Source organism: Babylonia areolata, chromosome 11 (genome assembly GCF_041734735.1).
Source record: "Babylonia areolata isolate BAREFJ2019XMU chromosome 11, ASM4173473v1, whole genome shotgun sequence".
Lineage (NCBI taxonomy): Eukaryota > Metazoa > Mollusca > Gastropoda > Neogastropoda > Buccinidae > Babylonia > Babylonia areolata.
The window spans coordinates 12,712,974-12,737,613 of record NC_134886.1 but is presented as its reverse complement, the minus strand read 5'-3'; the positions used below and the strand labels follow the sequence as shown (position 1 = coordinate 12,737,613).

The following is a 24,640-nucleotide window of genomic DNA, read 5'->3' as shown; positions in this document are numbered from 1 at the left end:
GTCTGCCTTCTAGTCGTCCATGATTTCTTCTGCAACCATGCTGCTTTTCAGCTTGGATACATTCAGATTCTTTGCGTCTTCTGACCTTGGGGTTTTCTCATGGGCAGAATGTGAAGCCTGATCTTGGACATGTGGTGGTGGTCGGTCCGGCAGTCAGTACCACACATGGCTCTCATCACTCTGATGTCCAGCCTGTGTCTCTTCCTGGTGATGATGTAGTCTATGAGATGCCAGTGCCTCAAGCGAGGGTGCATCCATGACATCTTTTTACGGGTGGATAGGCGGAACAGGGTGTTGGTGATGACAAGGTCATGTGTGGCACATGTCTTGAGGAGAGAAGGCCGTTGCTGTTACACTTGCCAGTGTTGTGTCTTCCAATGATCCCTTTCCAGGTTTGGTAGTCTGTCCCTACTCTGGCATTGAAGTCCCTGAGAACAATGAGCTTCTCTGACTGTGGGATTGCTGAATGAGGGCGTCAAGTTCTTCTTTAATGTAATCTGGGTTGGTCATGGTGGGAGCATAGGCACTAATCAGTGTTGCACTCTTCTTGTTTGAAAGTAGGAGCTGAAGTGTCATCAGGCAGTCGTTGATACACTCTGGAAGCTTGGTGAGTTTACAGGCGAAGTGAGAGTTGATGGCAAACCCCACACCTGCTTCTTGTCATTCAGGGCTGCTGCGACCAGTCCAGAAGAATGTGTATCCACCACCACATTTTGTAAGCTGGCCTGCTAGGCGCATTTCGCTGAGGGCTGTCATGTCCACATTGTCGTGAGCTAGCTCTTTGGCAACCAGTTCAGTTCTTCTCTCTGGTCTGTCTGCCTTGATTTTATCCAGCAGAGTTCTCACATTCCATGTGCCAAGGTTGTGCACCATCACTTTCTTCTTTTTTGTTTGTTGACTGCTTTGAGGGATCCCCACCAGCCAAGGTAAGCTGGGCAGGAGAAGTGAAGCAGGCTATGTCTGAGGCACCTTTTCTAGCCCCTTCCTCCATGAAGGTGAGCATAGCGATCCTGAAGAGGGCTGCTCAAACACCCAGGGGGCTGCCGAACTCCACTGCTTCTTTGGTCCAGTAGAGAGCGACCATATGCCCTGTGCCGCCTGTGTGCAGGTTTGTGACTGCAGCTTCCAGTATATCTGCACCTGCTGCTTAGCCACTCCCCCATCGTCACAGGACTCGAGGTGTTGCGCGGTGTAGTTTGAAGTCATGACTTGCGCTTGACTTGGATTAACCCTTTCGCTGCCAGGAAAATAAGATTTAAGTGAAATCTATTTGCCAGGGGTTTTTTTCACAAAAAACGGGAATAGATTTTTTTTACAATTCTGTGCTCTTTGTCATTGGAGAAAGACCCATAAAAGTATATATTTTCTGAAAGGTAAATGAATAAAGAATACAAAATACATGGTGTTTTCCTATTTTATGTATTTTTAGTGACATGCTATTGTTTTGAAATCATTGTTTTGTTTTTTGTCAAATTTTCAACTTGTTCATTACAAACATTAGTTAGGTAATTTGCACTAAAAGATCATATTTTCTGGACAAATGGATATCTGCACACACACACAATCATACTAGAACAACCACAATAAAAATAAAAAAATTTTAAAAGAGATAAATACAGAATGCATTGTGACTTCTTTAAGTGATAATAGGGATGTGAGGCCATGCCCCCTCAGTCTCCACCCCCTCCTCTTTACCCCTCTCACATGGTCGATTTATCCAGTTCTCATAAGACTGCATTGGCTGAGTGCCATGAAAATCATTTACACTGTGTCCTGCTAATAGTTCGGTCACTTTGTCGTCTGCTACAGCTGTGCAGCCGGCATCACTTACTGGTAGTTGTATCTTGGCCAGTCTCTTGATTGCTCCCTTTATTTTCTATCAAATCGTCCTATAAATGTTCATGACTGTCTTCTCCTTCGAATTTATGCTTCAATTCTTTCTGAGCATCAGCGAAAGAAAGCAATCTTGGTGATTTAGTTCCCCACAATCGCATGTCTTGAGCACGGTGTCAGTCCGACATTTTGTTGAGCGAACAAGGAAAGGAGCCAGGCAAACGCTGCGACAGTAACCCACCCAAAACGTTCAAATAAAGGACTGCCTCATGAAGTAGATGGTGTTTCTAGCTATGAATAGAATCTAGAAAGATTCCCCAAGCTACAGCTACTGGTATTTTTGTCAATGAACTGAATGCAAACCAGGGAAAAGTCAAAATATTTCGATGGCAAGTTATCTCGTCATTGTAGCAGTGAAGCATACGTGCTTGCGAAGATGAGTTAATTCGTCATATAGGCAGCCTAGGGGTTAAAGTGAGGGAGAGTTGTGCAGGTCGTCAGTCTCACTCTCTCTGGACCCAGTGGCAAGACAAAGTTGAGATGGCTGGAGATAGGTCAGCATGCAGTATTCTGCATATATGTCTTGCTATTCCCTTTTAGCACTCAACGTTGTATTGCTGAGAATCGCCTTTCTGCGCATTGAACCAATGATGGTTTCTTCTATGCATTCCACCGAATCCAGGCTTCACACTCAGGTAGACAAGCCCTAAATATTGTGGGTCCACGGCAGTTCTTGTGGCATGCTCACAAGTCTACCTACCCATTGTTTGGCATCCTCTGCCATTGCAGCTGTTCGGAGATGTCTCCTCTTCCGCCTGCTCTGCTGCTGGGATGACTTCTTCATATTTGACCCACACATGGGGGCTGGTTCATGGGCGCCAGGGCGTATCCACACACCTGTGGGCCATACGCGCTGCACGTTATGTTTAGGGGACCAGCAACCTCCACCTTTAAAAGCCATCTTTAATGATGTGCCATATCTGGCAGAGACTATCCCTCTCCAGATCAGATTTTCATTTTGGGTTTACTCCCCACATGCAGTAGCAGAGTAGAGCCTCTGATGTCCGTGTTCTGAGGCAGGACCTCATGAACCTTGTCAACCAGCTCCCACAACTGTTCTTACTGTTGGGCGACTTCAATGGCCACTCCACTTCAATGGCCACAAGTCACCCACTTACTTTCATCTTTAGATCAGTCAGTCTATGATCCATCGTTGGTCCTGGACTATTGAGTGGAAAGTGCACAACGATCTGCATGGGAGTGACCACTTTCCTGTCGTCCTCTGTTCCACAGATATGGAAGGTGACTCTCTGCCTGACCGCCTGAACTATGACAAAGCTGACTGGGGAATTTTTACCACAAAGTTAAGAGCGGAGCTGCAGGAAGAAACGGTCTTAAAAAGCAAGGATCCTGCTGACACTCTGACACGGATCATTTTAGAATGCACCAAAGCAGCAGTCCCATCGTCTGCCTCCAAGCTTCAGATGCCAAGAACGTCCTGGTTCAACGCTGAATGTCGGGATGCCTGAAAGTCTCGGAAGAGAGCGCAATGGCGCGTCTTTCAGAGACTGGAGACCGATAGCGTTCAAACTCATCAACAGCTGAGGGCGAAAGCCAGATATGTTCTAAAAAAGAGCCAGAGAAAATCATGTAGAGATTTTTACTCTTCCTTAACCTCCAACACGCCCAAGAAGAAAATGTGGAGGGTTTTTAAAAAAAATTAAGGGCAAAAACGTCTGCCCAACTTTTCACCATCTCAAGCTCCCAGACACTCTGATCACAGAGAAGAAAGCAGTTGCTAATTTGCTAGCCTCCACAATTGAACTGAACACTAGATCTGCCACCAAATCTGCTCTGTTTCTCAAAACCAAAAAACCTGAAAGAAAAAACGTGCTGCAACTTCTCTTCTGGCAACACAGAGAGCTATAACCTTCTTTTCACGATGAACAAGTTAAAATCTGGCCTTCAGACCTGCACGGATTCCTCTCCAGGAGTGGACGAGGTTCATTATAAACTTTTAAAACACCTTCCCGTAACCTGTCTGGACACCCTGCTTAAAGTTTACAAGCACATCTGGACCACAGGCTTTTTCCCACCCTCTTGGCGGAAAGCCCTCATAATCCCGGTGCCAAAACTGGAAAAAGACCCCTTGGACCCCTCCAACTATCGCCCAATAGCACTGACCAGCTGCATCTGCAAACTGATGGAGTAGATGGTCAACGGTAGACTGATGTGGAAACTAGAGACAGACCTTTCTTGTGAAAGAACAGTGCGGTTTCCGCAAGTATCGGTCTACCGTTGACCGTCTGGTTCGTCTGGAAACCACAGTAAGGAATGCCTTTGTCAACAAACAGCATGTGGTGGCCATATTTTTTGATTTAAAGAAAGCCTACGATACCACCTGACAATTTGGAATCCTCTCAGACCTGCACAAGCTTGGCTTCCAAGGACACCTGCCCCAGTTTATCCACAACTTCTTGCAAGACAGACAATTCCAGGTGAGGGTCAGCACCACCCTGTCTGACATTCACGAGCGGGAGCTGGGTGTTCCACAAGGGAGCATTCTGTCGCCGGCTCTCTTCAGCATCAATGACATTGTCCAGTCGGTTCAGAAGGGATCGGACAGCTCACTGTTTGTGGACGATTTTGCCCTTTGTGCAACTGGCAGCACGTACGCCAGCATCCAGCGACGGCTTCAGCTTTGCGTGGACAAAATTCAGTGTTGGGCAGAGGAGAATGGTTTCACCTTTTCGTCCTCTAAAACTCGGTGTATTCATTTTCATAACTCTCGCCATTTCTGTCTGGACCCTGAAATCCTTCTGTGAAAATCTGCCATCCTGGCGGTCAAGGAAGCCAAATTTTTAGGGGTCGTTTTTGATCAGAAGCTGAACTTCCTTAGCCATATCAAACAGCTGAAAACACCCTGTCAAAAAGCCCTGAACATCATCTGAGTTGTGGCACACACGGACTGGGGCACTGATAAGAGAACTCCTTGCACCTCTACAGAGCCCTGGTCCAGTCCAAACTGAATTACAGATGTGTAGTGTACGGCTCGGCCAGACCATCTTACCTGAAACTGCTGGACCCTATACACCACCAAGTGCTCTGTCTCAGCTTAGGTGCATTCCGCACCACCCCTGTGTACAGCTTGTACACAGAGGTGGGGGAACCACCTCTCTCCAACCGCAGATTGAAGCTGACCCTAAACTATTACTTGAAACTGTTTTCTGAACCCAAAAACCCTGTTTACAATGTTGTATTCAACAACCCCTTCAACAAGAAATTTAAAGACAACCCAAACTGCATCCCTCCTCTTGGACTCCACATTCAACTGCACATAGAAAATGCTGATCTGGATGTCGGTGGCATCTCAGACTTATCCAAGTTCCCCAACAGCCCACCGTGGACCTTTAAAACACCTGAGGTCCAATTCCATCTGGCCTCATACTGTAAAGACTCCACCAGTTCACTGGCCTACAGAACTTACTTTTCAGAACTCTAATTTCCCACTTTCAAAAAAATCATCACTGACGGTTCCAAGTCAGAGGACGGAGTTGCTGCATCTGCGTTTTGTCCCGCCTTTCCTGACCAGCCCTCAATGGAACACATCCTATCTGACAGCTCAGTGTACACTGTGGAACTGACCGCACTGGTTCTGGGGGTAAAAATGGTTCTCTCTTCGAAACAAAAGAGATTCATGATCTTTTCCGACTCCTTGTCAGCCCTGGAGGCGATCGCCTGCAGGAATCTCACTCATCCCAAACTGCTGGAATTTTATGAAGCTTTTACTCTCGCAATGAAGAAAGGATACAAGGTTGTGTTGGCCTGGGTTCCCGGACATGTTGGCGTTCGTGGTAACAAAAGGGCAGACCAGCTGGCCAAGATCGCTCTAAAGGAAGAATTATCCAGATCCCTCGTACCATACACAGACATGAAGCAGAAGGTGAACACTTATGTTACGGATCTTTGGCAAGCTGTTCCAAATCCGTCGAGACCTAAAAGAGACCCTCCCTTCGGGGGTGAAGAACAGAAATGAGGAGTCTGTGCTGTGCAGACTGCGTGCAGGGCACACTTTTATTTTTTATTTTATTTTTTTTACACTCATTCTTACTTGTTGAAGGGGGAAGAGGCCCCTCGATGTATTCCCTGTGATGAGCCTCTCACCATGAAACACGTGCACCTTGACTGTTGAGATCTGCATAATGTTAGACACAGACATTACACGGTGGTTTCTCTGAAGACTTTGTTTCATGATGTCCCTCCATGGACACTGATGGACTTCTTGAAAGAAGTGAACATTTTTAATCAGATTTGAAGGTTTTAAACTATGGAAGGTTTTTTAAACTTTGAGTGGAAAGCTTAAAGCGGTGACTTTTTTTTTTTAACCCTTGTAGTAGGTATTAACGTGGCGATAGCCTTGAGATGGCCTTAGTGGTCAGCGAGGCTCTAAGCACCATAATTTGATTTGGTTTGATTTCTCTGACCTGACGCACTCTCAAGGGTAGCAAAGTAAAGACATCATCAGCACTTTCCAGGCAGAAACATGTATGGAAGGACAGCAGTATCTCCATGAAATACAAGATCAGATTCCTGCTTGTGATGGTACATTCCGTCTTCCTGTATGCATGCTGAACATGAAGAAGTTAATTAAGCCATGGAAATAAACATCAGATATACTGATCACATCACCAAGGAACAGGTGCGCGAAACCATCAAGAAGCACATTGAACCATATGAAGAACTGCTGACATCAGTAAAGAAAAGGAAATCATTTTGGTATGGCCAGGTAACCAGTCAAATGAGAAACTGGATCAGATGCCATTCTTGACACGCACTGTTCAGGTGAACCAGTCACAGCGAAAATAACTCTCCAGCTCACAAGCACAGCAAACCACTCTGCATTTACTGGTGGCAGTGGATAGTGGTAATGTCAGATAAAATATTCTTAGCTTATGATATCATTATGCAAATTAGGTGCCACTCCAAAAATTCAAAACTATCATGGCTTCTTTGTCTGAAACAGTTGTAAACAGTAGGGCCTCAGTCAGGGCCCTTCATCCAGAGTGAGTTAAACTGTGTATCTGTGTGTGTCACTCTGTGTGTGTGTCAGTGTGTGTGTGTGTGTGAACAGTCAATACATATGTTAAAGAAATATGATTATAAACACATGGTGTTTGAATGAGTGTCTGTGTGCGCTTGCATACATGTGTATGTGTATGCATGCATGCGCAAAATATTGAAATGTTTCTTTTTCGGGTGAAGTTTAATGTGTACATTCTGCAACATATATATTTTTATGACCTTTTACAACCAAATAGACTTTGATGTGAATAAATCAATAACTATATATATTAACCCCTGGGCTGCCTATATGACGAGTCACAAGCATGTACGCTTCGCTGCTACAATGATGAGATAACTCGTCATCGAAATATTCTGACTTTTCCCTGGTTTGCATTCAGTTTGTTTACAAAAATAGTGATAGCTTTAGCTTTAGCCTGGGGAATCTTTCTAGATTCTATTCATAGCTAAAAACACCATCTGCGTCATGAGGCAGTCCTTTATTTTAACGTTTTGGTTGGGTTAATGTTCCAGTGTTTGCCTGGCTCCCCTCCTTGCTCACTCAACAAAATGTTGGACTGACGCCGTGCTTAAGACATGCGATCGTGGGGAACTAAATCAACCAAGATTGCTTTCTTTAGCTGATACTCAGAAAGAATTGAAGCGTAAATTCGAAGGAGAATATAGTGATGAACATTTTTAAGACAATTTGATAGAAAATAAAGGGAGCAATCAAGAGACTGGCCAAGATACGACTATCAGTGAGTGATGCCGGCTGTACAGATTCAGCAGACAACAGAAGTGACCGAATTATTAGCAGGACACAGTGTGAGCAATATTCTTGGCACTCAGCCAACATGATCTGATGAGAACTGGATGAAGTGACCATGTGTGAGAGGGGTGAAGAGGAGGGGGTAGGGGGTGACCAAGGGGGCATGGCCCCACAGCCATATTATCACCTGGAGAGGTCACAATGCATTGTGTATGTCTTTCATTTTTTCTTCTTCTTTTTTTATTGTAGTTGTTCCAGTATAATTTGTATGTGCATGCATTATCCATTTGTCCAGAAAATACAATATTTTAGTGCAAACTTCCTGACTAATGTTTGTAATGAACAAATTGAAAATGTGACAAAAAAACAAAACACTGATTTCAAAACATCATGTCACTAAAAATATATAAAATGGGAAAACAGCATGTGTTTTGTATTCTTTATTCATTTACCTTTCAGAAAATGTATACTTTTGAGTCTTTCTCCAATAACAAAGAGCACAGAATTTTTTGAAAATTTATACACATTTTTTGTGTGAAAAAACCCTGGCAAATAGATTTCATTTAAATCTTATTTTCCTGACAGCGAAAGGGTTAATAGTTATAACTTATATTAATACTGTCACACTCTTACCTTTCTCTGTCATGAATTTTACTTGCCCACTGTGAACTTCCTGTCCTAGGATGGGGATTACAACAAGCCAGTGCCAGCCCAGTATATGGAGGACATCAATCATCCCATCAACTGTCGTCCGGCTGAGTTTCTGACCCGCTGCCAGTTTCTCTGTCCCACTTGTCAGCGTAATCAGCTCCTCAAAGTAAAGCAGCTGGCTGCCTTTGAGCCTCTAAATGAGGTACTGTATTGTGGCTATTATCTCTGTGATATGTTCTGGCAAGTTTCAGTTTGTATGTTAGTTGTTACTTTAAATTTTGTTTTGGTGCCCAAATATTGTTCAGCATCTGTGATTTTTGCCTAACAGTTGTCTACATAAGTTTTGCATGCATGCATATTGTATGATTCCATGGTGGTAAAAGAGGTAGGGGGTAGAGATGAGAATAGTCACTGTGAATCTTTATTTATTTATTTTCAGTTCTCTTTTTGACGTACAGTTCAACATGTGGAAGAAGTGAAAAATAAAGATGACAAAAAAGAAAGATCATACCACAGTTACTTTACAGAATGCTATTCTTGAGTTACCTTAGAGAATGTATTTATATATTAGAAATGATTGACAATTGCATCGATATTGATCTCTCATGAGTATAACAATGGAAATTGTATATGCATCAATTTTACATTGGGTTTATAAAACAAACATGAAAAAAAAGAAAAGGAAGACAACCATACAGAGAGAGTGATGCTTTGACGCTTTGATATTTTATTGTCATGACCTGCATAGGGCTGTTGACAAGGGGGTGATAAGGGTTATTTCTTTTGTCACCACAAGTACAATACAACACACTCGGCTTAATCCATCAAAACAAAACAGAACAAAGAAAAACAAAACAATGTTCATCAAAATACCACACCCTCACAATAGGGAAGCAAACAACATCAAAAGAAAGAAAAAAACAGAACTCGACCATCCATTCTGTTTGTGATATTGTTCAATGTCAGCCTTATCTGGATTGCTGTCTGAACACAAGATGATAGACATTATACATTGTTATCCTCTTCATTTACTCTGGTATTGTTCTGAATAGTAAGACTACATCTTATTCTCTGTGACAGTATTGTAAGATCATCATCAGATGACAAAGCAGAAACAATGTCATGCCTTTCAGCTACACCACACTTATCTCTTACCTTATTGAATGATTTACATTGAAACAAGAAATGTTTTTCATCATCTACACCAGAAGCACACAAAGGACATGGTGATTCTGTGGGGTTTCGCAGCTGAAACCATCAAAAATTTTATTTGCATTAAATCTGAGTGTCCTTAGCCGAAATCTTGCAAAATTTATTCTTTGCCACTTATCTGTGATGACTGTCAGGAATTTTTCCATTTGAAACACACTTTTGCATGAAAAAAAAAACCAACTATATTTTTCTTTAGTTTCCATATCAGAATGCTAATTTTGTTTAAAAGAACAAATAAGTCTATCTTTAAATTCCAAAATAAACTGCTGCTCATTTCCCATTTCCTGATAACATCCACACAATTCCAAAACCATGTTCAGACAGAGTCTTTTTAACATAATAAGCCCGGTTTTCTTTACCTAATTCCATTTGCAATAACATCATATCATAAGCCTGTTTGCACAAAGGTGATTGTGGAAGTTTCAGTAATTTCAACCAATATTTAACACATTTCACAAACTTTTTTGTGTTAGGATATCTGCCCATCTCCACATAATACTGTGTTGGATGAGTGAATTGATACATTCAGAAAACGTTTTAGAGAGAGACTCAGAGAGAGAGAGAGAACACTGAACACTGAAATGTTAAATATCATTAGCTGTAATGCTCTAGTGACATAGTAGGTACTGATCAGAACAAAATGGTGCAAAACAGATGAAATGGAACAGAAAGGAAAAAAACAGAATTGAAACAACACAGACCAATAAGAGAACTGCAACACTTTGGCACTTTGTCAAAGAGAGAGAGAAATGAAATGATATTTATTCAAAGATCATTGGCCCATTTTGAAGGGACCTGAACAAGTATGTTACAATCATAATCATAAATTTATACTAAGAAAACATCTCATCAAACAAGATATATTTCTAACAGCAACTGCACGTCTTTTAAAGGCTTCATATATATAAATATAGTAATAAATTCCATATTAACTCTTTGTTGGATGAGAGAGAGAGAGAGCATATCAGTTGATGGAGTCTCCCGTCGGTCCGACGGATGAGTAGGCAGGCAGGCTTATCTGTTGGTGTATGTCCTCATATGGGAGAGGAGGTCGATTCTGGATGCGCAGCACTTCCCACAGGTGTTGCAAGGGAAAACGTCTCCAGAAGTTGAGCCCTGCTTTCTTCGCTCACGCTTCTGTTTAATGGCCAGCGTTCTCTTGTTTTCAAACGTCTTTATGCCACTAGAGCACAGCATCCTCCAGCGAGAGCAGTCAAGGGCATCAGTTTCCCAGGAAGCGATGTCTATGTCACAGGCTTTGAGGTTTGTCTTCAAGATGTCCTTGAAGCGCTTGCAGGGTCTTCCAAGTTCACGGTGGCCTTCCTTCAGCTGGCCATACAAAAGCATCTTCGGGATCCTGCTGTCTGTCATGCGGACAGCGTATCCTGTCCAGCGTAGCTGGCACTGGATCAGCAGGCATTCGATGCTGGGCAGGCTGCTCCTCTCTAGGACCTGGAGGTTCGAGACCCTGTCTTGCCACTTTATGCCGAGGATATTTTGTAGGCATCTCTGGTGAAACTGCTCAAGTTGTTGAATGTTTCATAGCAGTACAACAAGGTGGTCAGCACAACAGCTCTGTAGGTTTTGATTTTGGTGCTGAGCCTGACGCCTTTGTTGTTCCACAGCCTGTTGTTGAGTCTGCCAAAGGTGGAGCTGGCCTTGGCGATGCGCAGTATCACTTCTGCATCAAGGGCTCCGTTGCTGCATAGGGTGCTGCCCAGGTAGCAAAACTTGTCGACTGACTTGATCTTTGTGTCATTGATCTTGATTGCGGGTGGGGTGAGGCACTGGCGTTCTGTGAGCTAGCTGGTTGGTACATGGACTCGGTCTTGCTGGGGCTGATGGTGAGTCCAAAGCGCCTGCAGGAGGTTGAGAACCTGTCCATAATGAACTGCATGTCCTCATGGGTGTGTACAGCAATTTCCTGACCAACATTGCAAGTGTCGGCATTTTTCAGATCTGAATCACTTCCACTGTAGCCAATGAACTCTTCTCTTGGCGAGACAGCTAGAATCAGTCTTTTTCCTCTTCTGACAAAGAAATAAAAATTGTAGAGATCATGACACACGCTACATCAAAACAAAATTTCATCACAGCAGTAACTTATGCTCACAAATAGCGGACTATGAAGAAACTGCTAGAAATTTTAACAACCACATATCATTAACTGGACCATGTGATTTGAAAACAGTCATTGTTCGCTTTTCCTATATCAACATCAACCTCTTGCAATATATAGGGCACCTTTGCCAAGCATGTGTTGCGGCGGAATCGAAAACTATGGGCAGTTGGACTGTTGCAGGAATTTTCTGTCTTCGCTGGCAGCATTTCTGTAAGAAACACAAACAGTAGTGTTGAGAATATTTTAATTATCACAACACATGCAACTGAGCTTGCAGGAAGAAAAATTTGCAACAAAGATGCTTCATATCACATGCATTCGTTCTGTGCGATTCAAAAGAAACAAGAATTTTTACACGTACAATTTAACCACAAGAAAGTTTTCAATATTTTTATGCACTGCAGATATGTAGGATTTTTAGTGCTTTACTTTGGAAGTGATTGCATTTTGAGAGAATCAACCATTATTATTTTGCTGAGGTTTTGCCCAGTAAACCATAGCTATTGTTATAAACAACAGAGTCAAAATTGTATTACTTCCTTTGTTTGCTTTCCGTACATATGCACCAAGCACCAGAGGGAGAAACTTATGGAAAACTCGTGGATATGGTGTGCGTTTCACATCATCGGATGGAAGCAAATCAGTCATGTGTAGTTGATGTTTTAGTATGCAAGGGCCATGTGATTTTTGTCATTCATGTTGTTGATGTTTCTACACACTTTTGATTCAGAGTGCGGAACATAGCAACATTGCTTTATCACAGAGCATGGGGATATGTTATGTGCGATACACGTAGAAGTGGAACGTACTGTACTGTAAACAACTTAAGTAGACCTTGCATTTGGCTCCAAGTTTCAAAAACATGAATTGTGTGCAAAAAGATTGATCTGCAGAGATGCGTTCTGGAATAATTTTATTTCAGTTGAAGCAATTGTGTTGTAGTGGCAGAATGCAATGCAAGTGGTATCAGTGGAAAGGAACGAAACTCACGATCACTGTATTTTAGGATGCTTCAAAATCATCCTGCTGCATAGTATTTTGCAATGACTAGCAGTCAGTGGGATTTCTGTTTTATTTACCAGCAGAATACACTTAATTCATTATTATATTTCATCCTCTGATTTAGTTAGGTTGTTGTAAAAGCAAAGCAAGGCAACCTAAGGAAAGAAGTTTATTTTGTGTGTCCCATGGGGGTGTGTCCCATGAGGGCATTGAAACATTACATACATTCAACTTTTACACATATCATACAAACAAAAAGTGTGATTTCAAAGACTAGAAATTGGCCCATTCATTTAATCACTCAATATACGCATTAACAAGTAAGAGGGCTGGATGTATTAAAAAACAAAAAAACAGTTATGCTTACTCCACTACCCTCATGAAATAATAATTCATTTCGTTTTGTTTCGCTTCATAATACTTTATTATTGATACAAACAAACAAAAATTCCCTATCAATGGACAAAATATTAATGAAAAGAACTACATATAGAAGAAATAGAGGATTAATTTTAGGTTGTAACAGTAATTTGCTTTTTCAGAAAACAGTAAGTAGAATTTTATGGAATTTGAGCGGATTCTGTAATATCTAGAGAAACATTTTTGAGTCACTTGTGTTTGGTTGTCTGTGTGTCTCTGTTTACTGCATATGAATATTCTATTGTGGACACTGAATTAACTAGAATGAACATAACAGAAAAATTGAATCAATCGTTCCACCGAGTTTCGGTCAGCCTTGTCTAGGCTGGTCTGTGCAAATCTTGTTTTTTTTTGTTCACAATAAAAAGAACAAATACAATTTCTGGACAGAACACATACAGTGACACAAACTACATCATTGACATGTGTACTGCAGTGCATATGAATATTTTAAAATGGATACTAGAATGAACATAATTAAAAGAAAAATTGAATCGACTGTGTCATAGTTTTCTGGCGATTGTAACTAAACTTCCTGAGAAAACGGTGAATTGTTGCAGTTTGCTTGAGGCGATGGCAGTGTCTACTTTACCGCAGGTTTTAAAAAATTCTTAAATGCCTGGGATATACCAGAATAACATGATTTAAACAGCATTATCACTTTCGATACCACAATTGATGTATTTATATTTTTGAGTGTCATTGGTAGATCCGCACTGGTGCTTAGACTAAGACAATTTCTTTCCACCTGAACATGTTGTGTTCGGATTTTCTCTCAGGCCTTTTTAAAAAAAAAAAAAAAATTTCATCACCTGGAAGCTTTATGATAACAAATACAGAACACTTTTTATTGATTTTTTTTTTTTAATGTATTAATTCATTTATATTTTCAAACATATCACAAGTGAGTTTTGAAGGCTTTGCCTCTCTCTTATTGTCTGATGCATTCAAGAAAAGGGCACACAAGGAAATAATGTAACTGATCAGTAATGTCGTTTGTGGAGCATTTATAACAGATTGTCATTTCCATTTAAATTGTGGGCAGAGGATTATTAGTTATTCTAAACTTTACTAACTCAGTTACACCAGCCACCATGGCGAAGTGGTTAGTGTCGTGGACTGAGGGCTGGGAGGACGCGGGTTCGAATCCCAGTGGAGGTGGGTTTTTCGGCCCATGGCGGGCTCCTACCCAGAGTTGAGTCCGCTGTGGGCTTAAATGGGGAGACTAGGACCACACAGTCGAGTGTCATCCACTTCAAGGATGCGTCTTTGGGTGTGTTGCTCCAATTACCTGACCAACACTGCAAGTGTCTGTATCTCTCAGGTCTGGTTAACGCCAGGATATCATTGTGACAGGAAGCATAGAGTACAGCCTTGTCACGCAGTCCCAAACCAAAATGGACCTCCATAGCAACATTGTCATTGTCATCATCAATGTCATCCTCCTCCTTCCCTGATCATCATCAATATAAACAAAGCAGTCTCAAAGTCTGTGGACTTTCATGCCCTGCTCTCATGGTGACCTCAGTTTCGATACCCCTCCACTTCCGTGCTTGGAGTGAGTCCTGTCAGTTTCTTCAGTGTCGGCAGATTCATGGGGGCTGTTGTTTGGGGGACGTGGTGGTCTCCACTCTGGGAGAGACACTCACTCAGTCTGACTCCGCGACTAAGCCATTATTGTTGTTAATAGGGCGCATAGTAGATTAAATCAGAACAAGCACCACTGAACACCACCAAAATGACTCAGCAGCAGTGCAGGGTCTCCTTTGGTGTGTGGCCTCCTGGCAACCTAACATTGATCCTTCCGGGCGCGGATTGGCCTGACCAGTCATCTGCGCACCCACAGAGCCCAACCCACCCACCCCCAGGATGACCAGATGGTCCTTGTCGATCCTGACGGGCGAACCACATCGATATGTCTATGCCAGTCTTGCAAAAACTTTTTTCAAACAAGGTTTTACTTTCTCTTTGAACCATGTGGGATGTACATCAAAACTGCTGGTTCAACCAGAAACTACTTGATCCTATTTCATTCAAGACAGTCAGGACGAATATTTATTGTGATGGCCAAACTGTGAAGCCACCATCATTGTTGACTGAATATGTGCTGAGTGGAGTTGCCTCTTTAATCACAGAGTCCTTTTGGCCCCTTGACTTCATCTGTAGTTTCAAATATCAATGAAAAGCTTTCTTTTGATTTCAGTGGGGTAGCAGGTCCACTTCCTTTGCGTTAGCTGTGCTTGACTATGTGTGTATACATATGTATGTGTACATAACTACATGCATGTATATGAATGTGTATTGTGTGTGCGTGTGCGTGTGTTTATGTAAGTTTGTGCCTGCCTATGTGTGTGTATGTGTTAGGGTAGCTGTTAGATACACATGTATGTTAAAATGTATGTATGCAGCATGTGTGTGTGCGTGTGCGTGTGCGTGTGCGTGTGTGTGTGTGAAGTCACATTTTGGTGTGTGTATGTAACATAGATATGTTTTATGTTAACAAAAGCATTTTTGTAAAGCACCTAGAGCAGATTTCTGGATAGTGTGCTATATAAGTATCCATTATTATTATTAAGGGCTGGTGATTTTTAGAGAGGAACTGAAACCAACAACAGCCTGTGCAGTGCCATGCAGTGGCCAGTTCAGCCAGAGCTTGAATTGGGCTAACCCCCACTGTGTTTATCAATGTCCGCTTCATTCAACACCAAACACAGACAAAAATGATTAAAAGCAGGTCGTAGATGAGAAATTGAACATTCTTTCATATATAGTTTATTGTTCAGTTTTCTTGCAGTTTTTGGTAATCGAGTGAGAATGACTGGTCATAATTGCCTGATCTACACATTGAGCTATGCATTGAGTGCAGGTTGCAGGTACCTAGTTTCCCAGGAATTTTGCCACCCCTCACATGCACTTGTATTATATCTATGTATACCCTATTGTCATGTTTCCTTTCATTCAGTGTACTCTTTTCCTTTTACTTCCCCAGGCTACTTATGACGAAGAGTTGACATTTTACAAGCACCACTTGGAAAAGGTGTATGCTTTGTGTCTGTCGTGTGATGCTGTTGTGAAGAGAGAACTGGAACGACTGGATGAATCCTTGAATCAACAACAAGATGTTTTCAAAGATGTGCCATTCTCAGCTGACACTGGTAGTGTGGAAACTGAGGTAGGCTGCAGTGAAAGAGAAATATTGTGAATTTGTTTTGCTTGTGTTATCTGTTACTTAGCCTTTTAGAGTGTCAAGGAAGTGCTAGTTATTTTGATGTTGATGGATACATTGCAGATTTTGCAGCTGGATAGATGTGACGGGAGTAAGAGGGCATTGAAGTTGTTGGCCTAGAGGTAACACATCCGCCTAGGAAGCAAGAGAATCTGAGTGCACTGGTTCGAATCCCATAATCACCAGTACTTTCTCCCTGTCCACTAGACTTTGAGTGGTGGTCTGGACGCTAGTCATTTGGATGAGATGATAAACCGAGGTCCCATGTGCAGCATGTACTTTGTGTATGTAAAAGAACCCACAGCAACAAAAGGGTTGCCCCCTGGCAAAATTCTGTAGCAAAATCCACTTCGATAGGAAAACAAATAAAATTGCAGGCCGAAAAAACAACATAAAAAAATGGGTGGCGCTGTCAGTGTAGCGACACGTTCTCCCTGGGGGGGAGCAGTCCAAATTTCACACAGAGAAATCTGTTGTGACAAAAAAAAGAGTAATACAATACAATACAATACAATACAATATTTTTGTCTGACATGGTTTGGAATGTGTTGCCCAAACCTGATAACGCTGCTTCTGGTCCAGCTAGTTCTAATCCAGTTTGTACAAAAATGATGACTGTATTGATCTTTCCTATTCATAGGCACCTTAAAAGCTTTGATTTATTCTGTAAATAGCTGTATATATTTTCTTGTCTGTCTTTAATCAAGTATGCACATAGTTGCATTGAGTATGTTTTGCAAAGACTCTTCATGTTTGTACCAGAAATGCTGCACTGAATATGTGTGCTCACAGTCGACAACAGCGGTCCACAGGACTGTGCCTGTCCTGCAGTATGTGACCACAGTGGTCAGTGTGATCACCACAGTGTGCACAGTGCTGATGGTGGGTGTGGGCATGGACAGCTACCAGGCAGATGGTATGCGGGGCTGGCTGAGCAGAGAGGTCACAGAGCATGTGGACAGGCTGGGGGTCAGTCTGTGTGGGGTGCTGCTCTGTGTGCTCTCAAAGCTGCTCCATGGCAAGCAGAGGTGTGTGTATGTGTGTATTTTGTTTTCTTTTATTAGCATCTTTTCAATTTGAGTGATGTTAGACAAGTAGTGTTTGTATGTGTGTGTTTGTGGATAACTGGGGAATATGCAAGGAAAGGACGATCAGGACAGCGCAATTCACATCACATAGATGTAGAAATATAACATCAATTGACATATTAAGAAAAAGAATGCGATAAAATCAGTAAGTCACATTACAGAAATTTTCCAACTTAACCCTTTGAGCCCTGAGTTCCTGAGCAATTTTAACCCTTCTGCCTGAGCTCCTGAGCCAAAATTTGCAAATAATTGGTATTTAATGTGTCACGGCAGATATAAAAAGAGTGCCCTGACCACCGCTTTACCGGTGGTAGAGAAAAATGACATAATGCCTAGCCAACGGTTGAGCAGTGCGTACACTCTTGTGTCGTGTTTTGCTATTGGTTGACTTATATTGAAATCGATCTTTTTTTATCCAAAGCACATGCACAGAACACAGTGAAAAAGCACGGCCATGTTGGTACTACGTTCGCTGACGTCAGAATATTACGGTTTTTCTGATTGGCTCTTCAATATAAGTCAACCAATAGCAAAACGACAAGGGTTTACGCACTGCTCAACTGGTGGCTAGGCATTATGTCATTTTTCTCTACCACCGGTAAAGCGGTGGTCAGGGCTCAAAGGGTTAACAGTGTAAAAGGGATCAAGCAATCCAGTAAGTGAATGTGTGTGTGTATGTGCCTGCATATGTTTTCAGGGGTATGCATATTGGGTAACCCACCAAATGCTGACACGTATTGTGGAATCTTAAACATGTGTGTTTGATTGACTGCATATCAGTACACAAGCAGGCTGACATCTTTTTTTAACTGAGAGGTCAGAAAAACTTTTCTTCTGCATTAACCCAACAGACACTGCCACATAGAATCACGCCCAGGTTACTTAAATTGAAAATCTAAGGCTGTAACCACTTGATCACTGTGCCCATCAGAAAACTGTGGGAAAGAGGACAGTGAAGAGAAATGATTGTTTTCCCATTTATTTCTGCTGGCCTGTTCCAGGCTGCTTGTAGAGGATGCAGTCCACATTGTTCTGTGGCTGGTTGTGGTGTTGACAAGTCTGCTGCTGTCTCCACATGTACTGGACATTTGTCTGTCTGTACTACTGCTGACTTTGGAACTTGCTCTGGCTTTCAAGCACAGACAGCTGACAAATGTCAGTTCTCCCATCATGAAGAGGTCTGTGTGCTGTTTTGAGGTGTGGTTGTGTGTGTGTGTGTATATATATTGATGGAGGATTGAGAGTGTGTGTGTGTGACTCCCACATGGACGTCTGTGTGCAGTTTGTATTGAAAAGAAAACATCCTATATGAAAATGTCTGATTACTTGGAGTTTGTTTGAATATCATCATCAGAAAAGGCCACTGTGAAGTAGTAATCTTTTTTTCTTTTTTTTTTGTAAACACATTATGAAGGGACTCTAATCATGAATACTTTGCTTTGTCACTCTCACTCTGATGAAGGATATGAAGATTTATTTGAAATCCTCATAATGAATTGCTAGAACTTTGTGACAAGAGATGTGAACTGAAGAAAAAGGAATCCAAAGGAACAGCAAAGTACATGAAAATGAGCAAAATCACTGAGAAAGGCATGGGGATTGCCAAACAAGTCCGGACTGAAGAGAGATGCCAGGAAATAGAGACTGACTTGAACAACATTAACAGCAAGAGGGTGTACCAGACAGTTAAAGACCTAACAACTGTCAAAGAAGTCAAGGTCTCCACTATTCAAAGCAAGGCTGGAAAATGTCTCCCTGAAGAGAAAGAGATCATTGACAGATGGACAGAATGATGTTTATCCTTCGGTTTCGAAGATGACCACGGCTTTAAATATCAGATGGAAGATTGGTGGCTGTTGGTCCGGAGGTAACTGATGAGGCCAATCCTGGCCTGAAAGCTTGCCCACATGTGGGACACAAGTGAGTGGGTGCTGTCGTGGCAGTGGATGCTGCTCAGGCCATGCGCACAGCACGCTTTCGTTGTGCCTCGGTGATGCACCTGGCTTTAGCTGCATGGGCTCCTGTGGTGATCTCACTGCGTCAAGCAGGATGGTCCAGAGCAAGCGTCTCCTACGTGTTGATGTCGACGCCCAGGTCTTTGAGGCAGTCTTTGTAGTGTTTCTTCTGCTCTCCAACTGAGCACTTGCCCCGACTCAGTTCTCCGTACAGCAGCTGCTTAGGCAGTCGACTGTCTGGCATTCTGACCACATGTCCAGCCCACCTGGCTTGGGCTTTCTGCAGGAGGGTGTAGACGCTGCAAAGGACAGCTTGTTCTAGGACTTACATGTTGGGGACTTTGTCCTGCCACCTGATGTGGAGGAGTGTGCGGAGACAGCTCAGGTGGAAGTGATTGAGCTGTTTGGCATGTCTGCTGTAGACAGTCCAGGTAACACTGGCATAACGGAGGGTGGTAAGTTTCAAATTTCAAGTTGCAATTATCCTTTCACTCCTTTTGGAGTATGGAGGATTACTGCAAAATAATGTTTTCATGCCCAGAACAAACATTTCCAAATACACAACAATGTCACATAAAAGTTGAGAAAACACAAATGTCTTTCAACTCCAAAAGTGTAGCTAGGCAACATTTGAAAATCTAATCATCTTACTTACAGCTAAAATGACTTTTTTTGCCTCCTTTGAGCTTATTACAAAAATTAAAAACCGATTTTGGAGACAAATATTTTTTGGGAACATACCTATTTTGTGTGACTGATCATAATTGGGACATTTCATTATAAAATGAAACTCATCCCAATCACAGACAGGTGGTAAGGACCACTGCACAGTAGACCTTCAGCTTGGTGGTAACGCAGAGTCCTCTCCACTCCCAGACGTTCTCAAGGAGTCTCCCAAAGGCGGCACTGTGTTTGGTGATCCTGTTGTTGTCCTCAGTGTCTATGTTCACTGCGCAAGAGAGCATGCTGCCCAGATAGATGAAGTTGTCGACTGCCTGAAGGTTCTGCCCCTTCATTGTGATGCGTGGCTCCTGGTATGACTTTCCTGGGGCAGGCTTGTGCATAACTTTGGTCTTTTTGGTGCTAATGGTGAGACTGTAGTTGTTGCAGGCTTTTGAGAAGCAGTCCATTTCACATTGCATCTTCTGCTCTGTGTTGGCATCGAGTGCACAGTCATCAACAAACAAGAAATCTCTGATGACAGTCTCTTTCACCTTTGTAACAGTCTGCAGGCGACAGTCTCTTTCACCTTTGTAACAGTCTGCAGGCGACAGTCTCTTTCACCTTTGTAACAGTCTGCAGGCGACAGTCTCTTTCACCTTTGTAACAGTCTGCAGGCGACAATCTCTTTCACCTTTGTAACAGTCTGCAGGCGACAGTCTCTTTCACCTTTGTAACAGCCTGCAGGCGACAGTCTCTTTCACCTTTGTAACAGTCTGCAGGCGACAATCTCTTTCACCTTTGTAACAGTCTGCAGGCGACAGTCTCTTTCACCTTTGTAACAGCCTGCAGGCGACAGTCTCTTTCACCTTTGTAACAGTCTGCAGGCGACAGTCTCTTTCACCTTTGTAACAGTCTGCAGGCGACAGTCTCTTTCACCTTTGTAACAGTCTGCAGGCACCTGAGGTTGAACAATCTCCCTTCAGTCCTGTACCTGATGTAGATTCCTTCTTTGCAGTCACGGAAGGCATCTGTCAGCATGGCAGAGAATACCATACTGAACATAGTCGGGGTGATAACACAGCCTTGTTTGATGCCGTTTGTCACTGGGAAGGCCTCTGACTCGTCTATGTCATCCAGAACTTTCACCATCATGCTGTCATGGAACTGCTGGATGTTATGATTGTGATCAACTTGTTGGGGCAGCCAAACTTCTCCATGATCTTCCACAGGGCTTCTCTGCTGACTGTATCAAAAACTTTAGTCAGACAAAGGTCATGAAAAGGTCGCTGTGTTGCTCCTGGCATTTTTCCTGGAGTTGGTGCACAGCAAAAATCATGTCTGCAGTCTCACGTTCAGCACAGAAGCCACACTGGCTTTCTGGGAGGAGACCTTGCTAAAAATGTTGGAGAAGTTGGCTGAGCAGGTCACGGGCCAGAATCTTCCCTGCAATATACAAGTGGGAGATGCCTTTGTGGTTGTCATAAGACTGGCAGTTGCCTTTTCTCTTGTAGATGTGGACTATGCTTGCATCTTTCAGCTGTTGCGGGATCTCACCCTCGTTCTTCATGGACCGGAAGAGTTCAGTCAGCTTTTGTGTCATGGTAGGGCCTCCTGCTTTATATACTTCAGCAGGGTTTGCATCGGATCCTGGCGCTTTGCCACAGGAGATTTGCTTCACTGCTGTCCTGACTTCATCTTTCATGGGGAGGGTGTCAAGGTCCTCGTTGATCTCTACAGTGGCCTCGCCGATGTTGGCAGGACGGTTGAGGACATTGTTGAAGTGCTCATCTCACCACTACAGGATCTGCTTCTTCTCTGTCAGCAGCTGCATCCCATCTACATTGAGGAGGGGTGGGGAGCCAGAGCACTGTGGCCGTATACAGCCTTTAAATGAATCATAGAAGCGCTTTGTGTCGTGGTTGTCTGGATAGCCCTGGATTTCATCCGTCTTCTTGCTGAACCAGCTGTCCTGCATCTTGTGAAGTTTCTTCTGCACCTTTCTTTTTGGACTGAGTACTTTTCAGAACTTTGCAACCACAAAACCATTGGTGACCTAGCAGTACTCAGTTGCCTTCAGGCAACCAAGGAGGAAGAGCCACCAATTCTTTTTTGTGTGTGTATGTGTGTGTGTGTGCTTCTGTTGCTTCCCCATCATCTGCACCGTTCCAAGTCCCCCAATACACAGCCACACCTGGACTCGTCTGCCACAGTCACAGTGCCAGCAGTCCACAGGAAACCATCAGTGTTAGGTCGCCAGAAGGACACACAGCAGAGGAGACCCTGCACTGCTGCTGAGTCACTCTGGTGGTGTTCGGTAGTGCCTGTTCTGATTCAACGTATTTAGGACACCACCTACTAAGCCCCCTACTAACAACAATATTGGTTTAGTCACGGAGCCAGACTGAGTGAGCATCTCTCCCAGAATGGAGACTGTCACCACATCCCTCCAAAGGCAGTCCCCCATGAATCCGCCAACACTGAAGACCCCGACAAGTGCGGAAGTGGAAGGGTATCGAAACTGAGGTCACCATGAGAGCAGGGCTTTTTTTTTTTCATATTGATGATGAAGAAGGAGGAGGACAATGGTGATGATGATGATGCTGCTATGGAGGTCCATTTAGGTTTGGGACTACTTGGCAAGGCTGTGCTCTACTCTTCCTGTCTTTATGATATCCTGGTGTCAACCAGGCCTAAGAGATACAGACACTTGCAGTGTTAGTCAGGAGATCAGAGCAACACATCCAAAGACGCATCTGTGAAGTGGATGATACTTGACTGTGTAGTCCCAGTCTTCCCATTTAAGTCCATCGCTTACTCAACTCTGGGTGGGTGTTGGCTGCGGGCCGAAAAACCCTCCTCCGCTGGGATTCAAACCTGCGTCCTCCCAGCCGTCAGTCTGCAATGCTAACCACTCAGGCTGCAACGCTAACTGGTCGAGCCACCAGTTCTTGGTGAAGAGGTCAAGGCAACATTGAAGAAAGGAAAATCAGCCAGGATGGACAATGTACCTGCAGAGCTCCTAGCAGGAGGAGAAGACGCTATCAATATACTCTCAACTCTTTGGAACAGAGTCTGTATGACAGGAGAACTGCCTACCATCTGGACGCAGTCTCTTGTTATCACACTCCCAAAGAAAGAAAACCTCCAATTGTGCCCCAAATGACTGCACAATCAGCCTCATCATTCACCTGAGCAAGATATTACTGAAAGTCATCTTGAATGGACTGAAAGCTCAAGCTTAGAAAATAATCTCTGAAGAACAAGCGGGCTTCCAAACTGGACACAGCACCATTTAACAGATTTTCAGTCTGAGAATAATATGCGAGAAATATCTTCAACACCAGCAACCTCTTTACCATGTCTTTGTAGATTTCAAGAAAGCATTTCATACAGTGTGGCATGAGGTTTTGTATGCTACTATGTGAAAATACATCAGTCCCAATGTCATCCAAGTTATCCAACAACTATATTACAAGCCAGCCACACAACCAGTGCAATCCTTCTCATTGGTTCCATCAGAAACTGGTTCAGGACAACAGTTTGAGTCAGACAGGGTTGTCTCCTGTCCCCTACAGTATTCAGCATATTCCTGGATGATACATTGGAAAACCATTAGGGTACCATCATATCAGAGGCAGAACTGTTATATATCTTCATTTCGGCAATGACATTGATGGCCAAACTCTCCAACCTGGTTGAAAGACTTAACATCACCTCCAGGGCATACAGAACGGCAGCCTTTGGAATCAGAATCTAGGTCCCTGGGTGCAGTTGTTACAGATGAAGGCTCCAAACCAGAAGTCATGTCCAAGATAGCACAGACTACAGCAGCGCTTACTCGACTGAAGCCCATTTGGAGAGACAAAAACATCACACTGAGATCAAAAGTGAAACTTACACATTCACTGGCTCAGTCAATGCTTCTCTAAGCTTGTGAAATATGGACTGTCACTGCCGACCTCTAGAAGAAGATCCAAACCATGGAAATGAGATGCTTCCAAAAGCTGCTTTGCATCTCCTACACTGAGCACATCATGAACACTGAGATCCAACAGAAGACCACCCAAGCCATTGGACCCCACAATGACCTAACGGTCATCTTGAGGAGACAACTCAAATGGTACGGGCACGTCACAGGATCTGATGGGCTCACAACGACTGATTCTGATGGGCACTGTACCAGTTTCAGTTTCAGTTTCACTTTCTCAAGGAGGCGTCACTGCGTTCGGACAAATCCATACACGCTACACCACATCTGTTGAGCAGATGCCTGACCAGCAGCATAACCCAACGCGCTTAGTCAGGCCTTGAGTGCATGCTTACATATTTGTGTACCTATGAAAGTGGATTTCATTTTACGTAATTTCGCCAGAGGACAACACTCTCGTTGCCATGGGTTCTTTTTCAGTGCGCCAAGTGCGTGCTGCACACGGGACCTCGGTTTATCGTCTCATCCGAAAGACTAGACGCTCAGTTTGATTTTCCAGTCAAACTTAGGAGAAAGGGCGAGAGCGGGATTCGAACCCACACCCTCACGGACTCTCTGTATTGGCAGCTGAGCGTCTTAACCATTCTGCCACCTTCCTCCTGTACCAGGCAGTAGGAAGAGAGGCAAAAGCGAATGTGGCAGGACAA

General features: G+C 43.2%; 1 protein-coding gene across 4 annotated transcripts in view; it reads left to right on the top strand.

The window, feature by feature from the left end:
* The window catches only part of LOC143287541 (uncharacterized), a 74,957-nt gene that overhangs the window by 12,973 nt on the left and 37,344 nt on the right, over positions 1-24,640 (top strand). Inside the window, exons 3-6 of one of the 4 annotated variants that reach the window (XM_076595597.1) lie at positions 8,349-8,519; positions 16,150-16,245; positions 17,092-17,327; positions 18,389-18,565. In XM_076595597.1, coding sequence (XP_076451712.1) covers positions 8,349-8,519; positions 16,150-16,245; positions 17,092-17,327; positions 18,389-18,565 — 680 coding nt within the window. Of the gene's footprint in view, positions 1-8,348; positions 8,520-16,062; positions 16,246-17,061; positions 17,328-18,388; positions 18,566-24,640 lie in introns of all 4 variants that reach the window. The other 3 variants (XM_076595596.1, XM_076595595.1, XM_076595594.1) reach the window with 3 other exon arrangements.